This window comes from Perca flavescens, chromosome 12 (genome assembly GCF_004354835.1).
Source record: "Perca flavescens isolate YP-PL-M2 chromosome 12, PFLA_1.0, whole genome shotgun sequence".
Taxonomy (NCBI): Eukaryota; Metazoa; Chordata; class Actinopteri; order Perciformes; family Percidae; genus Perca; species Perca flavescens.
This window is the reverse complement of record NC_041342.1, coordinates 6,627,892-6,647,905: the sequence shown is the minus strand read 5'-3', so window position 1 is coordinate 6,647,905 and position 20,014 is coordinate 6,627,892. Positions and strand designations below refer to the sequence as shown.

Below are 20,014 nucleotides of genomic sequence, written 5' to 3'. Positions count from 1 at the left end.
GTCTAGCTAGCTGTCTGGATTTACCCTGCAGAGATCTGAGGAGCAGTTAACCATAGTCCTCAGAAATCCACCAGAGTTTAGAACGCCAACGCAATTTCCAGCAGCACCGGAGCAATCCTGGAAGTTGAACGTCGTGGATATAGATTAGAGTTTCAATAATTAATTATAGTTAAAAATCTAGTTATATCAGCTACATTTACATTTTTTTTTGTGTCATTATCATTCATTCATATTTCGATGTGAAGATTATTCTTTTTTCTTTCAAAATACAGTACAGGCCAAAAGTTTGGACACACCTTCTCATTCAATGTGTTTCTTTATTTTCATGACTATTTACATTGTAGATTCTCTCTGAAGGCATCACAACTATGAATGAACATATATGGAATTATGTACTTAACAAAAAAGTGTGAAATAACTGAAAACATTTCTTATATTTTAGATTATTCGAAGTAGCCATCCTTTGCTTTTGTTGATAACTCTGCAAACCCTTGGTGTTCTCTCAATGAGCTTCATGAGGTAGTCACCTGAAATGGTTTCCACTTCACAAGTGTGCTTTGTCAGGGTTAATTAGTAGAATTTGTTCCCTTATTAATAAAACAGCAAAGGGTGGCTACTTTAAAGAATCTAAAATATAAGACACGTTTTCAGTTATTTCACAACTCATCTCTCTTCCAGTCAGACCTGCAGTATAACCCAGTGACCCTCCTTGGCAGCCTTCTCCATGGCAACCTCAGCCACATCTTCCTGGCCCTGGCCCAGCGACACGTTGTGAAGCTTCCCCAGGTCGATAGTGAAACCCAGCTTCCTTCCTGGGAACACACAAGATTACATTTAAAGCATTTTTAATGTGTTGATGTCAATTAAAACCTCCCTATGGGAAACATGTCCATGTGAATATACTCCCACTGAAATACATCCTTTATCCTTACCAATCATTTCATGTTTTTTTAAGTTCTTTCTGCCTTTCCTCCTAAAATATTTCCCCAGCATTCCACTGCAACAAGATTGTTCTATTGTCACAATGCTATTGGCAATATATAGTAAAGATGCTATTTTCTAAAAGCCCACCAGGGACACTTCTTTTATTGAGAAATACATAGTATCAGCTAGCCTGGGAAAACCCTGACGAACTTCCGGCAAATTTGAGATTTGCTCTGCAAGTCAGTCTGGCCGAGAGTCCATTCAAGCCCATTTCCAATGTTTCCAAACCGAGGCACCAATCACAGCCTTCCAATTGCGCCCAGAGGCGATTGAGCGGCGTCCGTTGGTGACGCCCCCTTTGGAAATGAGCTGTCAATGACCCTTCCCCAGACCCACTCTCAGTTACAACTGAGAAGTATCAGCAGTTTTCACAATCATTTTTTGGACTGAAACCTTTTCAACAGAGTGATCCATATTTCAGTTCTTTTTTCAAAACAGTAAAATAGTAGAGCACAAACAAGACATGGGGTGTTTCTCCACTTGAAGAGAGACACGTCTTTAACACAGAAACATCGCTTTGCACAACTAAAGAAAGAGAATTTAATGTCCGTGCAAAGACAGTACGAGTGTGCGAGTGTGTATTTGTGTGTGAGTGCATGCATTCTGTGCTACTCTGTTTACAGTACCCAGCGATTCCACATCCTTCAGTGGGTCCACTCCAGGGGAGAGGATGAAGAACACAGGTGAGGCTGGACCACTTTCTCTGAAGGACTTTGCAAATTCAGTCTTTCGGCCCTCTGTATACTTCACTCCAAGTTTCTCCTCCACAAAGGTCCTACAGTGTGCCAATAGGGGCAGAACTAATCTGGGTTTATGGAAAAGGTGATAGAGAAGTGGATAATCCAAAAAGAAATAAACAAAAAATAAAAAATAAACTCCGAACCTTAGAGCATAGGTCATGCGGTCCGGTCTCAGGGCTCTCATCATGATGAGTTTCTGCAGGGAGCTTTTCCCTTTCCACTCCTGGGGAAACTTCTCTTTCTCTGGACACTCCGACTCCACCATTTTCTTCCAGCGCTTAGGAGAACCTTCAATGTCCCGATCCAGACCTCGAAACTCCTCAGTGAAACTCATCACCTGGGCAAAGATACGAGGTACAGCAGGTTGTGTTGGACAATATGGAAAAAAGGTAACACTTTATAATATGATTGAAATACCCTAATTGATGCATTAATTAAAAATCAAACCTGTGTTGATGACTGTGTGTGTGTGTGTGTAAGTAGTTGTTTGATATACTGTCCTGGTATACATTACATATAGATGAATCCATCTTCAGTAGCTCTAAGAAATACATGTGAGTGTCCATAGGACTGACATCCTATTTTTTCTGTGTTTGTGTGCGTCAGGTATAATGATGTGTAGCAGCAAAAATCTGTGTTAATGTTTGTGTGTGTGTGTGTGTGTGTGTGTGTGTGTGTGTGTGTGTGTGTGTGTGTGTGTGTGTGTGTGTGTGTGTGTGCGCACCTTGATGGCGCTCCATGCTGAGTTGGAAAGAAAGTCGAGGGGGCTGACGTAGCTGTGGTCAACGTTAAAACGTAGCAGGAAGTCAAGCTCTCGCGCTTCTATCTCCTTACTCATCAGGAGCAGCTGAAAGAGAAAGAGCCCAGTCAGGGACGAAACACACACACACACACACACACACACACACACACACACTCTCTCTGACACTGACACATACACACCTGGAAGGCTAGCTGTGCAGTAAAGGTGAGCTTGTCTCTCTCAAACAGTCCCCTGCTGATGTAGTTGAAGGTGGAGTAGGTAACACCGTCTATGAGCGTGTTGACTCTGCTCTTCACGTCCTCGTAGGCCTCCGCCATCTCCACCGCCTTGTGGAAAACCACGTTAAAGGCCTGAGAACAAGAGGGAGAACCTCATCCCAGATTTCACACACAAGTTATAACAGGGTCACTGTGAGTGCCTGCTTCTTTCTAATTCAATCTGCTGTCTGCTTTTAGTCTGTGTGTGGCGGTTCTCAAACTCTGTTAGAGCTGCAACGATTAATCGATTAGCTGTCAACTTTTCAATTAATTGCCAACTATTTTAATTAAACAAGAACAAAAACCATCTCCCACCCCCAACACTCTGCGGTCTTGAGGAAAATAAATACAAACAAATAAAGTAAAAATTCTTTGATTCCAGCTTGTTAAATGTGAATATTTTCTAGATTCTTCTCTCCTCTGTGACAGTGAACTGAATATCTTTGGGTTGTGAACAAAAAAAAAAAAAAAAGACATTTGAGGACGTCCTCTTGGGCGTTTGGGATACACCGATCCACATTTTTCACCATTTTCTGACATTTTACAGACCAAACAACTAATCGATTAATCGAGAAAAAAATCAACAGATTAATCGACTATGAAAATAATCGTTAGTTTCAGCCTTAAACTCCGTTCTCTTTGGGAAACAACAACAAACTTCGAACTAGCAAGATCAGGCTGAAAATGGCAAGTTTTGAAGAAAATTTGCAACAATGCAGGCCTGCTTGGTTCTTTCGGGGTATGATTGTAAAGATTTACAAATAATGTGTTTACAGCACTTATTCCCCAACTGGGACGTTTTGGGTCCGATTGGTGAGGATTTGCTATGGACAAAATATACACGGCGATACACTGGTTAAGAGTAAATTTACCGGGTGCAAATGTTCCACCAAAACATGTTCCTTTCCCAAATCTATTTTGGAGCTTAGCCCAAGATGATTGGGATTGGTTTAAAGAAATGCAAACAACCCAGAGCGTTTTTTTTCTCCTATCCTAGAATGAATGTGTGATGTAGCCAGACCTTATTCCACAGCGCTGTGGAGATAGGGCTGGTGAAGCGAGACACTCTGTTCTTAACTTTCCCTTCTGGTTACCTTGAGGCTGAACTGGTACATGGGGTTGATCTTGTTGAGATCGTTCATGATAAAGTAGAGCAGAGAAGCTCGGACGGCAACGGGACGATAGTGCTCTCTGGCTTCGTTTATCTTCACCTCGTTGACTTTAGCTTCCAGGACCTGGGAATGAGGGATGGAGGGAGAAGGCAGAAAAAGAGATGGAACAAGTAAAATGTTGGGAGTATAAGGCTACGTTCACACCGCAAGTCTTAATGCTTAATTCAATTTTTTTTGTTTGGCTGTTCACACCTTTTAAAATGTGGCCTATATCAGATTCCAGTGTGAACTGTTTGTGGTTTCGAAATGACCCGCACGCGCAAAAGAACAATAACAATGACATCAGACGCAGCACGCTGTTGCACTAAAATTAGGGAGGTTATGGAGGAAGGAAGCATTTTCGCATTTATTTCAAAATATTTGTGTAATGGCAGCCGTAACATTAATGAGCAGGTGCTGAGGAGGAGAAGAAAAAAGAGAGAGAGACAAATTGGCTATTTTGGCCTTCTGCGGGGTTATTGCTGCAAAATCATTACAGAGGTCTGTGTGGATGCAGAGATGAAGCCAGGAGTGGTGGGACTGCGTTGTGAATAGCTTCACAGTGATAAATGTCGATGTAGATTGACGTAAAAGTCGCATAAAATCCGCCTCGGTTGTTCCCACTGCGGCCGCATTGATAAAAATCCGACCTGGGTCTGATTCAGGACCACATATGGAAGTGGTCTAAATCGGATTTGAAAAAATCTGATCTGGGAAAGATTTGAGTACTTCTGAAGAATTCTGACACACATTCACGCTGTTACCTTCATCTCGATCTCAGCAGCAGTGTGTTTGGTGGTCTCGAGCTTCTCCACCAGCTCGTTGTCACCCAGGAAGTTACTCTCTGCCGCAGACAGCCTGGTCAGCAGTTCGTCCTCCAGGAGCTTCAGCTCAATCTTGAACATGTTCTGCTGTTTGGTCAGTTCACTCTGCAGGCGGTTTACACAAACCAGTTTCAGATTCAGTTTATGTCATTCAAGCATGTTAACTAAATGAAGGAACGCAATATGTTGCTTAGACTCTGCAGCATACACAATAAATAACAAGTGTCTTAGCTAGAGTAAAAATAATACATGAAATCAATTACCCTAAATCAAGTGGATCATTTTGGGGGAATTGCTTACTGTACATAGCAGTATTTTCCCTTTTATCTACTAAACAGAGGTTGCAACAACAGCAAAACACATTACAAACACTATTGGATATAATTGGATATTAAAATGAAAAATTTTAATTGGTAAAAGTGGTTATTGAATTTTATAATACTTTTATTTTTTTTGCCGCCTCTACTTTTATGTGCAATAGGTCATCAAAATTTGATGTAGGATATTGGTATACGTTTAGTCTGTAACTGTAGGAGCAGAGTGGGGGACTCAGACTCGAACACTGGGGACTCAAGACTTGACTTGGACTCAAACTCAGATAATCGTGACTGGACTCTGAGTTAAACTCTTCTTTGGTGACTTGGACTCGGACTCACTCAAACACTGGGGACTCGACTTATTTAGAACTCGACAGTTGGTGACTCAACTGTAACTAGGGATGTAACGATTACCGGTGTAATGTTGAACCACGATAAAAATGTTGACGATAACAATTACCGTTTTCATTTAAAATATCATTATTATTACGGTGGATTACCACGAGTCTCCTGAAGTTGCTGTGCACTGCCTACAATGTGCGTTGCTTGAAGTTGGAATCATGGCGGAAGGAGGAGATGACACCTTTGATGTTAAAAGTTGCACTTTTGATAAGGTTTTGCCTATATTTTTGTAGTATACTAAACACTGTTACACTTTTTGAAACTATTTCAGCTTGTGTAGGCCTATCAGTGCTTTCTTAACATATTGAACACACTTTTAAAAATACCGCGATAATACCGAAAACCGTGATGATACTCTTACATCCCTAACTACAACACTGCCAAGAGCATTCTGATTTAAGATAGCTGCACCAACACCCATTTTCCATATCCTAAAGGGAAAAGAGTATCCTAATAACTAACTGAGCCCACCTTGAGGTGCTCGAGGTCGGGTCTTTCTTGGTTCACCACCTGGGCCAGCAGCTGGTCCTCCAGACCATCTCGGGTCACAGTGAAATTGATGAGAGTGGTCTGGGCTTGAATCTCTGGCTTGTAGTGAGGATTGGCCAACTTGGTGTGGAGGATCAGTCTGAAGCCTGGGTGGAAGAAACACTCCTTGTCCCCAACCTTTATACAACTGCGAGAGAGCGTACAGATCAATCCTCACTACAAGTGTGAAGCGCGAGAGGAGAGAGCAGATAACTGAGAAGAACAAATGGCCGTTTGGTGTCCTACCTTCCCTTCTTGATGGTGTGTCTCCCCAGCAGAGGGTCAATAACAGGGTCAATGGTCTCCTCCAGGTTCTCTATGAGGACAGTGTCCCCTGCCACGACGGCCTGTTCTATCACATCTACATAGCTGGAACAACATTTAACATTAATACATGACAAAAACAACATATTACTGTTATTGTTCTTATTGATTTATTGTGTTGTAACTTGTTAATAACTTGTTAATTTAACATCAGCCTGCCAAAGGGACTAAAGATGTAAATTATCCACTGGCTATCATCTTGCATATTTACATAAATGTTCATTAATATGCACTGTCCCTGTTTCATAGAGCCCCTGTTATATTCCTTTTCAGCAGGGCTGGACTGGGACAAAAAATCGGCCCTGGCATTTTTGGCCCAGGCGGCCCACACCCACCGTGATTGGTCAGACACATTCCCTGCAGACAGTCCTCTTAAAATATTCGTGCATTCTATGATATGATTTGCCTAGTGTTCAGCGTTCATGTGATAGTTTTGGATCCTTCAAGAGGGGTGTCAAGATTTATCTGTTGATATTACACTTAAATAATTAATTCATTCTTAGAATTATGATTTGTATATTTATGGTATTTTTATATATATTTTTATTATTGATATTTGATATTGTATTGTCATTATGGTTATTATTACTATTTTGCTTAATATTGGCTTAGCAACTTTAAATTTAATTTTAACTATTGTAAGATTCATATTTTGTCGCTTTGGACAAAAGTGTCTGCTAAATACAATAACCATAACCATAACCCTTCTCAAAAGCTACAATAAAGCTGAGAGTAGTATATGCCCTGGAAAAAAGCACCAATCAAAGAGAAGCTAATTAAGCTATTCAAGGAACACTGATGCTTGTATCACCACACAGACTTTTCAGCTACCCAACAGGCTAACCGCTAGCATTTTCAATGTAAGCTTAAACAGTTAGGTTACCTGACAGCCACTAACTTTAATGTTACAGACAAACTGCTTGTTGTCGTTATGACCTGACACACGCGCGCGCGCAAACACACACACACACACACACACACACACACACACACACACACACACACACACACACACACACACACACACACACACACACTCACTCACTCATTCACTCAATTTGCGGCCCGGAGTGCGGGATGGGGTTCCTGGATTTGATTGGGTCAGGCCAGTGCCAATAAAGAAAATTAACCAATGGGCCGCTGTGAATTCTTTTTGGGCCTGCCCGGCCAAAAAATTAAAAAAGGCCTATTTATATCGGCGATTCGGCCCAAAAGTGCGTCGGCCCACCGGGAAAATGCCCGGTATGCCAGATGGCCAGTCCAGCCCTGCTTTTCAGTATCATATTTGTACTCTCGGGGTCTACTAGAATGGGTTTATACGCTTTGATGATCTTTCTGACCTCTGTCTGCTCTGAATGGTCAACTGGCCCACTCTGTTGTGATTGGTCAACCAAATTCAAACAAGCCACTGGGCGGGCTGTGTTTGCTCAGGCAGCACCTATGGGCAGCATGTATGAAAAACTGGGCTGGCATTTGAGCGAGGCGTTTTCAGGCAGTTGAGAAAAGTGCTGTCTGTGGGAGAGAAAGCTAGTCTGGCTATCACCAGACCAAGCTCAATCTTTTGAGAACAAGTCTGGGGAGTCTGCTCTATATATTCAAGTGCATAAGAGGCGTGATCAACGGGCATAGTTCAAATGACTCTGGATTGCACAGTCTTTCAACCAATCAGACCAACGATCAGGGTGACGTAGCAGCGACAGTGCCATCAACGGGTTGCTGCACTTCGGTGGCCGGCTTGTTGGATGTAAACATAAAGCTGCTTGGTCGCTTCTCTATCGTCATCGTGTTAAACCCGCCAATAGCGTGCCAGGTGGATAAGCCAATTTGTGATTGGTCCCCGCAAAATTGTAACAGAAGCAGAATAGATAAACGTACAGGTTTCCAGCCTGAGCTGCAGGGCGAAATCAAATCACCAGCAGATCGGGCTGGGTTTACCAAGTCTAACGCCCCCTTCACACTGGCAGTTGAAATCAGCTCCGTAATACGCAATACGCCCCCAGCGGACATTGTACTACACCCTTGAAAAGCTTTGGAAGCGACTCACCAAAATGGCAGAGAGACTACAACGAGTGATTAATGTCTGAATGTACGATTCTAGTTCGGCGTCTGTTGCTAGCTAACCAATAAGGATTAGCAGGTTTGTTTATCAGTATCATTGCAACGCTAACTTACGTCGTATGGGAAGTGTCCGTAGCCTTTCGCAAGAGTTACATTTTTTGAAGGCATCCTTATGACCAACTGACACGATTTTTTTCGCACCGCATTCGTTCGGACCCGGTTCGGACCCATTCGCATGCGGTCTGCGAATCTCCATAGGAAATGAATGACTTCCGGTCGTTTCGAAGCCGTATCGGAGCTGATTTCAACTGCCAGTGTGAAGGCGGCGTAAGAGAAAGCTCCATTTGGAGTGAAATGTGTGTTTTTTTTTAAATTTATACATCTATTACATACACAAAACAACTATATTACACTCTAAAAGACTGGAAAAATCCCCCCAAAAAAGAATAATAGGGGCTCTTTAAATAAATAAATCTCAAATATTTACACATACGCTGTCAGTTCTCCCAGATAGAGAAAATAATAGTGCTGCTGATAATGAGAGCATTAGATATAAAAAGCAGCACTTCTGGTCCAGAGCAGGTCAGCATTGAGAGCCTTTATCTCTACCCGAGAATGATAAAAGTGGAATTTGAAAACACTTACCCTCTCTGCCCTAGACTGACAACCTTGAGGCCGCTGCCATGGCGACTCTTGATCCACTTAATGCCTTGCAGCTGAGGGTCAATGAGGAGAGGCCAGCGCTCACCTGAAGCGATACACACAGGACACACACACACACACACACGGACGAACATTTGAACATATTGTTGAGCAAACCTAGCGCTGAACATTTTGTCTTTTCTGTAAGAAAGGGACTATGATCATCCCTATGGGGATGTGATATAGTATTTATTTGTATGTGTACTGCCACACTACTGACAGTTTGTGAGGATGGTCGCATTCTGAGTTGACATTTTGTCTCCTGGTAAGCCTTCGTTGTTCCACTGGGCCACCATCGCATCATCACTCAGCATTGACACTGGATCTAAGTCTTCTGTCATGGGGATGGGCATCTGATGCAGAAATGAAAAATTGGAAATAGAGAAAATAGGAAGAGAAGTTATCACGGACACCTAAGAATAACATCCTGTTGTAAGGACGGGCAGCTGTGGGAATGATAAAGGAAGGAAGCGGTATATGGAGATGAAGGAGTGACAGATTTTCATATTATATATAAGCATAGCTTTGTAATTTAGGGAAAGGATATCTTCATTGTAAGATTGGTACCTTCTGGCTGCGCAGGAAAGGCATCCAAAGGTTATCCTGCAGCTCTTTCCTGTACATCTTGGAGAAGGAGCCGGCATAGGAGATGAAGGCCGCGGTTAGGAGGAGGTCCCCACTGAGAGTTTGCTCCTGTTCATGGTACTGGGCCACTGAGTGGGCCCAGCGCACATTCTCACTCTGAAACATAGTATACATACAGTAAGATACTTTTCATATTTATACTGTATTTACTAGTGCAGTGCCCATTTGAAGCTTGTGCCTGTTTGGAACGGGCCAATTGCTTGGTTTCCAGTATTTTTTACTCTTCACTACTTTATCTCACTATAAGCGCGGTTCAATCATCTCATGAGAGATTTGTGCGTCGCCCCTTCGCGGTGTGGCCCAGGTGGGGCAAGCAGGGAGCCCGTCTCAACCTGCTGGGGAAGCCGCTACAGCACGTAGGGATGTGGCCCTAGTTAGATTACACCCGCTAATTCCAAAAATACTTGGTATAGAACATAGTGTACTAATACAAAATGTCTTAAATCAACTTTAAAAAACACGAATGAAACCGATCTCCCATTGGTCACTGCTGTGCCCACCTCCAGTCCTTTGACCAGCCGATTGGCTAGTTCTATTGTCTTGTTAGTGCGGTTGACCTCTTCCTGAAAGCGCAGTTTCTCTGATGTGGCTTTCTCAAATGCTGTTGTCAGAATTTCCAGGCTACTGTCCAGCTCCTGAGAAAGAGAGAGTATGATGACTTTACCATAGATGTAAATAAAATATCTGTTGACTTTATTAACACTATGTGCAGGCTGTAAATTACCTGACAATTAATGTAAAAAAAAACAAACAACTTAACTTTTGTCTTGAATGTGCTCAGTAAGGTCTACTGTTACCGGTAGTTCAACAAGGTAATAAAACAGAATTCTAAGAGAAATTGCTGCAGGAGAAGTGGTAGTGAAGTGGCAGTGAAAATGAATGTTCTAGTTCAAAAGTAAATATGGAAGTCTGCAATCTAAATACATGTACAAATGCAAAAAAAATAAAATAAAACAATGGAGAAAAGACAAAGAAATAAAGAATATAGGACATATGAAGGTGCAATGATCTCAACAGACATACAGCGAGTTTCTTCCTGATGGCCTCTAGTTTCTCAGCAGCCTCAGCCAGATCAGCATTGGCCTGAGACAGACACATCCTCTTCATCTCTACCTCACATAATACCTGTGGACAAAACAAACACACACAGTTTGGCCCCCGAAAATATCCAGTATTTCGATGGGTCCACTAGGAATGCAATAGAATTAGCTCAATTTAAGAGTGCATGTGTAGTTCAATCAGTAAAATACCGTGCACAGATCTTTCAGACAAAACCATAACTTTCTATATTAACGTCAGTGACATGAAACACAATCATAAAAAACACTTCAATCGATATGATCACATAAAATATAAACATACACACACACGGTATATTGAAAATCCTACAAAATAAAAAAAAACAAAGCAGAGTTGTACTTACAAAAATCTATCCAGGGCAGCAGTAGTTAGGGGAAACCGAAAAGAACCAATCAAAGAACAAGAACACAGTGCTGTACACTGGACGACGTCACACACCGGCTTAGCTTGGACGCCGCTAAATATGTATGACAGCTGGCGTTCACGCGTGTACCTCGTGGAAGCGTATGATGTTGATCACCCAGGCGCAGAGCCCCGCGGCAGCCGAGGATTTCTGACGTACAAACTCGGGGTTGAACTCTGGGTCACTGAGGTGTTCGTCTTTCACACACCTCACCGTGGCCTCGGGGATGCGCTCTTTGTCAAAGTTCACCAGAGCCTGCAGGAAGTCATCCACCTGCATGTGCAGAGGTGCGCGGAGGTGTGTGTGTGTGTGTATGTGGATTACATAAAATGGTGTCACCTCACAATCTCCATATGTAATACTTCTGCATGCTTTTTGAGTTCTAAATCATGCGAGCGGGAATTGAGAAGTGAAATAAAATACACAAGGCTACACACCATTCTGGCAACTGTCTAATGCAAAATCTCTTATTCAGTTTTGTATAAAGTGCCTCGCTGGGATTAAAAATCACTTTTACAAGAGGCCAGGATAGCAGCAGCAGCAGCACAGAACATGAAATAGTTCTAGAGGTTATAAAACATTCAGTCAAACACAGACTTTTAGTAAAATAGTAATCAACGATCAACAACTTTACAAGAAATATGTAAATAGATTCACAATAAATATGAACGAGGGGCGAGGAATAAAAACGACAGTGAGTCATTTCAAATGTGATGCAATGTTGTTTCAGCAGTTTAGGGAATTTATTTGTGATGATGGACTTCTTGGCTTTGTGGCAGCCAGCCGTTAATCTGAGAAACCCTGCGAGACGTCACTGTAAAATATCACCTTGCTCATGACCATCTTGGAAGCCTTCCAGCTGCGGTCTTTGGGGATTCGGCCTTGGGGAGACATTAGCACCAGAACAGCTGCTGAGACGTTGGTGACAATAGCTGGAGGGTTGGGGAACGTCCTCAGCTCTGTCAGGTTCAACTGGAATCAGCACACACACACACACATTACATTTTTAATATGGTGGGCTGGGAGGGAGCCAACCTTGCAACACTTTTTTTTTCACCGCTAGCGGTGCTTTCATATAAAATAAATGAAATGAAATGAAATAAACCATATAAAAGAAACCAATTGTGCTGACAGGATTCAGGTCTCTGTATTTATATGTACACCAGTGATTCACCCTGTTTAGTGTATTGAGGGCTGTATTGGCTGCCTGTAGGGCAGGTTCAGCCTTGGCCAGGTCATCCTCAGTCTCCTGCTGCTGTTTGGTCACTTCAGCTTGGATTGCTGCCACCTGAAAAAAAAAAAAAGTCACAAAAGCGTGTGACACTTACACTTTACTTCAAATGGATTGTTGCAAGTTCGGCAGATTTCTGTCCTTCAGTCTTCGTATACAGCAAGGTGAAGAAGTGGCATGAAATGTGCCGTCATTTCGATGATCCGGGACTTCATGTCTTACCCTCTGCTCCTCTGCATCTGCCACAGTTCTCTCTTGGTTGAGTCTGTCTGTCTGTTGTCCTATTTTAGCTATGAGAGCCTCTATGTCTGTGTTCCTCTGCCACAGCTCCACCTCCTGCACCGCTAGCTTGGCTTTCAGATCTTCTACCTGAGCAAGACAGAAAATGGCAAGACAGATTTCCTTTTTGTTTTTTTGTCCTGTTGTATAGGCCTGTGGTTTATTTCCATCTCCTGACGCATTTCGGGTTAACACTTTACTTGAAGGTATCTACAAAAGAGTGACATGACACTTTCATGAACACATGACACTCTCATGACACAGTCATGACACATGAACCCTAACCCTAATCATAACCATAACTTGTCATACTTGACAAAAACTAAAAAAAGCATTATGTCATAAACGTTTATGACTTGTTTATAATGTTTATGACACGTTCATGACAGTGTCATGTCACTCTTATGTAGATACCTTCAAGTAAAGTGTAACCCATTTCGGTAACACTTTATTTGAAGCGGTGTGCATAAGACAGACATGACACGGTTATGACATGACACCTGTCATGAACATGAAGGGGTCCCTTAAAAATGTTCATGACTGTTGTCATTAAGTGTCATTCGGTAAATTCGGAGACTTCAATGCAAAGTTAGCATTGTTCGAGACGTTTGTGTTGTGACACGTTGACATTAACGAAGACAACAATCTCTGTTATGACAACTTGACATTAAGCGAGACAATATAACCTGTCAATGTCTTTCTTATGACAACTTGACATTAAGAGAGACAATATAACCTGTCAATGTCTTTGTTATGACAACTTGACATTAAACAACATAACCCGTCATAAATGTGTCACGGCAGGCCTAATTTTCAAACTTTAAGAAGCTATTTAGCTTTATATGTTAACATTACATTAAACTGTCATTAAGTGGTTAGGTTTTACAAAGAGTTTAAAAAGACCCCTTCATGTTCATGACAGGTGTCATGTCATAATTATAACGGTGTCATGTCAGTCTTATGCACACCCCTTCAAATAAAGTGTTACCCACATTTCCTTTTTTCCATTATCTGGATTTTATACATTGTTATATCCGTGCAAAATATATATATATATATATATATATATATATATATCTCATCTGACCTGTGAGGCAGTGGTCTGCAGTTTCTGTAGGCCGTTCTCTAACCGTTCCATCTTCTGGGTCAGCTCTGTGCGTTTTTTCCCCAGCAGGTTGCCGTACAGTTTCATAAACTCCAGGAAACTCTTTGGGGTGGTGTAATTAAAGTGTTTCTCATTCTGCTGGTACTTGACACTCACCTGCACGGTGTGGTTAAAAAAGCAACCCGAGAGATGATGTCAGAGAAGGTGTCAGGAGTGGTTATTATCACCCATGGTGCTTTGCAACAACTCACCTCATTGACACTGGCGTGGGCGTAGGAGATGAACTCGCTGATAGATGACCGCACATCTGGCTGCATCGGATAAACACACACAGGGATTTAGGGAAGGATTATATTGGCAGGCAACGGCAACGGAGGAAGTAGTCAATATTTAAAAGAAAGTGAATATGATTTACATTACATTTAGTTGACACTTTTATCCAAAGCAACTTCCAATAAGTGCATTCAACCACGAAGGTACAAACTTAGAACAGCAAGAATCACATAGAACATTCCTAGGAACATACTGGTCTGATTTTAGTGAGATGGAGTCTGTGCATTATTTAAATTGTAGTAATCCATGTCTCACACAGATAGATTGATTGGATTCCTTCAATTGCAGACTGCCAAACATCTTCAGAATTTTCAGCTCCAATATCTTTACCCCATTGCTCCTTGAGATGACTCAAAGTAGGAGACGTCATTGAATCGTGCGGTACAATTTAGATATGGAACCCGGTTCAGAGGGTCCCAATCTAAAAGTTCTTCAACCCAACCCTCTAATGGTAGAGATAGGAAAGCGGGAAAGTGACTTTTGACTAAACTGTGTACTTGTAAGTACCTGAAAAAATGTGATTTGGGAATGTTGCAATTTGTATTCATTTTTTTTCCTTCTTTTTTTTTATAACCATCATCTTCTTAGCCAAGGTGCATTCGGAAGAGCTGTGTTTCTAAGTGAATGTGCTATCACCTCCAGTCCAGGTATCTTTTCTATGAACGTAGTGCTGACAGACTGCAGGGCGAGTTGCGACCACGGGTGGAACCAGTCTATGGCCGTGCAATTCACCAAAGCTGGAAACTTCCGTGCCCGTGTTCGCAACGTGAACCCGACTGGGGAGAAACACAAGACGACCTGGAGGACGAAGAGGGCGGGGGGTATTTTATAATCAATGATAGGAGAAACTGGGTTTAAATAAAGCAGGCATCATATTGCACTTTGATACCAAATCACACATAACACACGTTTCAGACCTTGAGCTGTCTCCGTATCCTCTCAATAAAGAAGCTCCAGCAGTTGTCCCTGCTGTCTATGAGTCCTAATCCTCTCAGCTCCATCCGGATCGACGTCACAATCATATCCACCTCTTCATCGCTAAACAGGTCTGGAATATCCCCTAAATAACACAAACAATGCAAGCTCAAAATGTGTATTTGTCTCTATTTACAGTACACAATGTGAGTGCAGAATTCAGCAGTGTTCGGTGGAGTTATTTTGTGCTGATTGCCACAGTTTCTCCTTTTAGGTTCTGGATGCCACATGGGCTCAGATCTATTGCTCAGTGAGAGTCAGTGTACTGTATGCCAGCTGCTAATACTCAAAAGGCCATACAAAGTATGCACATTAAAACAAGATTTTTTTTTTCTCCATCCTATAGTGCCTAGCCAGTGTAACATGGAATTGAATAATCATCATCCATGCACCACCTGGTTAATGAAAGATATAAGTCTGATACATTTTTGCTACGTCTGTGGCTCTACCACTTACTATGGTATGTATGTATCCAATCTATGTACAATGTGTTGAGAGAAAAAAACTATTTGGCAGATGAAATTTGCACTTTTTTGTTGAATTTAACAAAAAAAATGATTGTACGAACTACTCTTAATCTTATAAGAACTACTCTTAAAAGCATGTGTATTTCAGTTTGTGGGCTGACCTTGTGGAATGGTCTAAACAATGAAATCAAACAGAGCCATTATATTATACAGCTCAAAATAGAGAACTATACTTGACCATTATAGAAAGTTGGCCTGAATATATGAATGGGAATGTACACACAGTGTATAGTTGTATGTTGTTTAAATTATTGGATTATTGTATTACTGACCATTTTAGTATGCTGTATATGCATATTTATTTGTTTTTCTTCTGTAATAATATGATATTGTAAAGTAGGGGCAGGATTTATAAGCATTATGCTTCTGCCTGCTCCTTCTCGAACTCATCCTTTTTTTTTTGTTGTTGATGGAATTGGATCGAATTGATTTGTATGTGATTTGTTTTATTTTTCTGTTTTTAAGTGATTTTTTCCCCCCGTTTCGTCTTTTCCAGTGTGAAGATTGTTCGAGATACATAAAACAAGACACTATAAATTCATGCACAAAAGGTCTTTTCCATCACCTAGAAAAAAGTACGCTCATTCTAGCTTTATACACACTAAAGCGGGAACAGCCAAACCTGAGGCCAGCATGTCGTTGATGAGCACCAGGAAGCATTCGTCTGGAATCTGGGCGTCTGTATGAAGGAACACTGTCCCAATGTTCTTCACCCCGACCTTTATGTACAAAGCTGCTATATCACTCTGGAGATGAGGTGGTTGCAGAAAAGGGCACAAAGAACATATAAATATGGCATGCTACAGGTTAATCTGGCATTCGGTTCAAACAGTGGAGTGACATTTTGGTATCTATTGTGGCGTGCGTGTGTGTAAATGCATTTTACCTTCAGGTCATTGATGCCGTAGCCTTTACGCAGAGTGATCTGGAAAACTTCCAGCAAGCTGAGGAAGGCAGCCAGCCGACACAGACTCTGCTTCCCACTGCCTCCCACCCCCACCAGCAGGGCGTTACCATAGGGGGCCTCCAGGATACGACTGATACGACACCTGAGCACAAACACCACAATTAATAGTGTGTGCATGCTCTGTGGTTTACATAATCTGTGTTAAACCTCCCTTGGTCGTGTTAGCAGACGGCATAGAGAAGACATTTTCTTTTGTCTGTCACAAGTGATAGAAATTTGTCTTTGACACAAAGGCACAAGTGACATAAAATACATACAGTACAGGCCAAAGGTTTGGACACACCTTCTCATTCAATGTGTTTCTTTATTTTTATGACTATTTACATTGTAGATTCTCACTGAAGGCAACAAAACTATGAATGAACACATATGGAATTATGTACTTAACTAAAAAGTGTGCAATAACTGAAAAAATGTCTTATATTTTAGATTCCTCAAAGTAGCCACCCTTTGCTTTTTTTGATAGCGCTGCAAACCCTTGGTGTTCTCTCAATGAGCTTCATGAGGTAGTCACCTGAAATGGTTTTCACTTCACAGGTGTGCTTTGTCTTATTAATAAAAAAGCAAAGGGTGGCTACTTTAAAGAATCTAAAATATAAGACATGTTTTCAGTTATTTCACACTTTTTTGTTAAGTACATAATTCCATATGTGTTCATTCATAGTTTTGATGCCTTCAGTGAGAATCTACAATGTAAATAGTCATGAAAATAAAAAGGAAACGCATTGAATGAGAAAGTGTGTCCAAATTTTTGGCCTGCACTGTATAAGAAACATAAAATATGCATATATATAAACAGTGTAAAAAAATTGACAATACAACAGCGCAAAAAGTGGAGAATAAAAGTGTGTGTGTCTTACACATGCTGGATAGCTTCTTCGAACAGCACCAAGTCCATGACAGCGTGCAGCTCATTATAATGCTCCAAAGCATCAGCCAGCGTCTTCTGGAGTTTCTCCCAGTCTGAAGCCTGACAACACGGGCAAACAAACAACCTAACAAACCTGACTCTCTAGAGTAAGAGCAGCGAGTAACTCTGTGGTAACTTCCAGATATGCAATTAAATGAAGTTCTTATCAAGACTTGACTTGATTAACTTTCAATTCAAACCCCACACACAGAAAAGAAAGGTAATTAGTTTGCTAATGACATGCATTCATCCTCATTTATTTTCTGACAGATTAGACGTGACAGCAGAATTTGTGCCATAAGCTTTTCAAATATGTGAGCTACAGATAATCCACATACTAAATTGATTAAAGTCAAAAACAATTAAACTCATTTATTATATTACCACAGATAATAATGAATAAATAGATGCTTGAAAGGAGCAACATGTAGTCCGAATCGGAACTAGCATGTGTGTGTATGAATCATAGACTGTGATACATGAATGTGACGAACCTGGTGATAGCGAGGCTCTCCCAGTCCCTGGGCAAAGTGACAGTACACCAAAGGCTGGTGGATAAAGATGGACTCATCTATTCCCTGGAGAAAATTGGCAGAAACGGAAAAAATACTGAACACTCTATAGTTAAATTGCCCTGCAATGGCTAGAAACAGACCAATTATTTTCAGCAATACAGTATGACATGCTGCTCTCCACATTGCCTAGAAACATCATCTGTGCTTTTTACATTCTAAAGGCTCTGACACACCAACCCGACGGCCGACTGTCGGCAGAAAAGGCAGTCGGACTGATCAGTCGGCTCCCCGAGGTCCAAAAAGTGCCTCGGAACACACCGAAGCAACGCCGACTTGAGCGTACCTTCTGCACGAACACAAGATGTAATACGTCTCCATAACTGCAGGCAGCGCTAATCTGTATTGTCGCCCCAAAAAATGAAAACCGGAAATGATGAACGCGTCACGTGGGTCTGGCTTCTCCAGCCGACCTTAATGGCGGCTCGTTCGGATTGCAATCTCGTATTTTTACAAAAATAGTTCACCGTAACGTGTTTCTGAAAACATTTTAAGCGAGAAATAGGCCGTGCAGTTGCTGAATCTGTCTTCATTTCAGATCGACAAAGGTCAGTTTAAAAGATTTTCGTCAGATTTTGAGAGGCGTTCGTCAGGCTCATCCCGCTCCTCATTTCCGGGCTACCAATCCACCAATCAGATTGGTTCAACATGTCAAATCGGCCCAAATGAAGGCCGACAGCAGACGGACGACGGCACGGAACACACGGAACAGACTCCAGTCACTGACCTCGCCAGACTGTCCGACGACCGATTATCGGGTTGGTATGCCCGTATTTTTTATGATAGAAAGATGTTCCTTGCTTTTTACCTCAAAATATCTCTTGCCAGTGTCCAGCAGGATTTTGTTGAAGAGTTCCACGTCTTTCTCTTCCATCAGTTTGTCTGAGTAGACCCTGGAGCTCTCATGCAGCCACAGGTGAACAAGGTCCACGGGGTAGCGGACACTCTCCGGCAGGGCAAACAGGATGCCCTACACACAAACATCCATGGAATCAATAATAATCAATAACCGTGTGATTCAGTTACACACACTTGACGTCAAAGTGCGTTAAATCTCCATCCCCACAAAACAGGTATCTCTGACAGCTAATGTGGGTATTTATGTGAATGATGGAGCCATCATATGCCTTGTCCTCACCATTTACAACGACAACAATCACCCTCTTCAGCCACACTTTACATTGCTTCCGTCTGGCCGCAGATACAGGACTCTGAGGTGTAGGGGGACTCGCTTTAGCAGAAGTTTTGTCGCTTCTGCGATAACACTGCTTTGTATAGATCCGGTGTCGTTGTTGTAAATGTGGGTTGCTGGGTGGTTATCTGTTGATGTATTTGTCCGTGTATTGCCATTGTGCATGAAACTGTGACAAAGACTGTGAAAACAAATCTCCTTCATGGGACAATATCTATCGATCTATCTATCTATCTATCTATCTATCTATCTATCTATCTATCTATCTATCTATCTATCTATCTATCTATCTATCTATCCAGAATCCACCTATTATGCCACTGAAAACTATAGATAATGGACCCATACCTCATTTACGGAATTAAACATCATTCATCCAAGTGCCTTTCTGTGAGGACAGCAATCCTTTGACACAATGTAGTTTTGTCGTTTTTTTTTATGTGAATGACTGCGTGACTGTGTTACCTGGAAAATGTTAGAGAGGTCCCGCAGGTTGAAGATGTAGTGGAAGCGTATCGCTGTAGGGAGGAAGTTCTGACTGATTTTTTGGTGCAGACAGATAGCTGCCTGGATAAGCAGAACCAAAAGATGGATAGTTGTAGAAATGGTTGGTTAGATATTAGAACAGAAAGAGCAATGGGCATTATTATGGATAGAGTGGCTGATAAATTGAAAGACCAATATTTGAATGGATTTGAACAAAGAAATCGGGTTTTGATGTAGACAAATGCTGCAATGATTCTGT

The 20,014-nt window shown here is 41.6% G+C and overlaps 1 protein-coding gene across 1 annotated transcript in view; it reads right to left on the bottom strand.

Moving 5' to 3' along the window:
- Positions 1-20,014, bottom strand: part of dnah9l (dynein, axonemal, heavy polypeptide 9 like) — a 69,657-nt gene that overhangs the window by 8,988 nt on the left and 40,655 nt on the right. Inside the window, exons 53-80 of the mRNA XM_028593089.1 lie at positions 19,735-19,836; positions 18,886-19,047; positions 18,000-18,083; positions 17,456-17,565; positions 16,515-16,677; positions 16,251-16,374; positions 15,044-15,186; positions 14,763-14,924; positions 14,045-14,104; positions 13,776-13,949; positions 12,632-12,778; positions 12,353-12,466; positions 12,007-12,150; positions 11,269-11,451; positions 10,719-10,820; positions 10,196-10,330; positions 9,618-9,791; positions 9,271-9,403; positions 8,994-9,096; positions 6,213-6,335; positions 5,910-6,114; positions 4,660-4,824; positions 3,839-3,979; positions 2,667-2,837; positions 2,449-2,571; positions 1,868-2,061; positions 1,611-1,759; positions 685-812 (exon numbers count right to left, since the gene is read on the bottom strand). Coding sequence (XP_028448890.1) covers positions 685-812; positions 1,611-1,759; positions 1,868-2,061; positions 2,449-2,571; positions 2,667-2,837; positions 3,839-3,979; positions 4,660-4,824; positions 5,910-6,114; positions 6,213-6,335; positions 8,994-9,096; positions 9,271-9,403; positions 9,618-9,791; positions 10,196-10,330; positions 10,719-10,820; positions 11,269-11,451; positions 12,007-12,150; positions 12,353-12,466; positions 12,632-12,778; positions 13,776-13,949; positions 14,045-14,104; positions 14,763-14,924; positions 15,044-15,186; positions 16,251-16,374; positions 16,515-16,677; positions 17,456-17,565; positions 18,000-18,083; positions 18,886-19,047; positions 19,735-19,836 — 3,918 coding nt within the window. The remainder of the gene's footprint in view (positions 1-684; positions 813-1,610; positions 1,760-1,867; positions 2,062-2,448; positions 2,572-2,666; positions 2,838-3,838; positions 3,980-4,659; positions 4,825-5,909; positions 6,115-6,212; positions 6,336-8,993; positions 9,097-9,270; positions 9,404-9,617; positions 9,792-10,195; positions 10,331-10,718; positions 10,821-11,268; positions 11,452-12,006; positions 12,151-12,352; positions 12,467-12,631; positions 12,779-13,775; positions 13,950-14,044; positions 14,105-14,762; positions 14,925-15,043; positions 15,187-16,250; positions 16,375-16,514; positions 16,678-17,455; positions 17,566-17,999; positions 18,084-18,885; positions 19,048-19,734; positions 19,837-20,014) is intronic.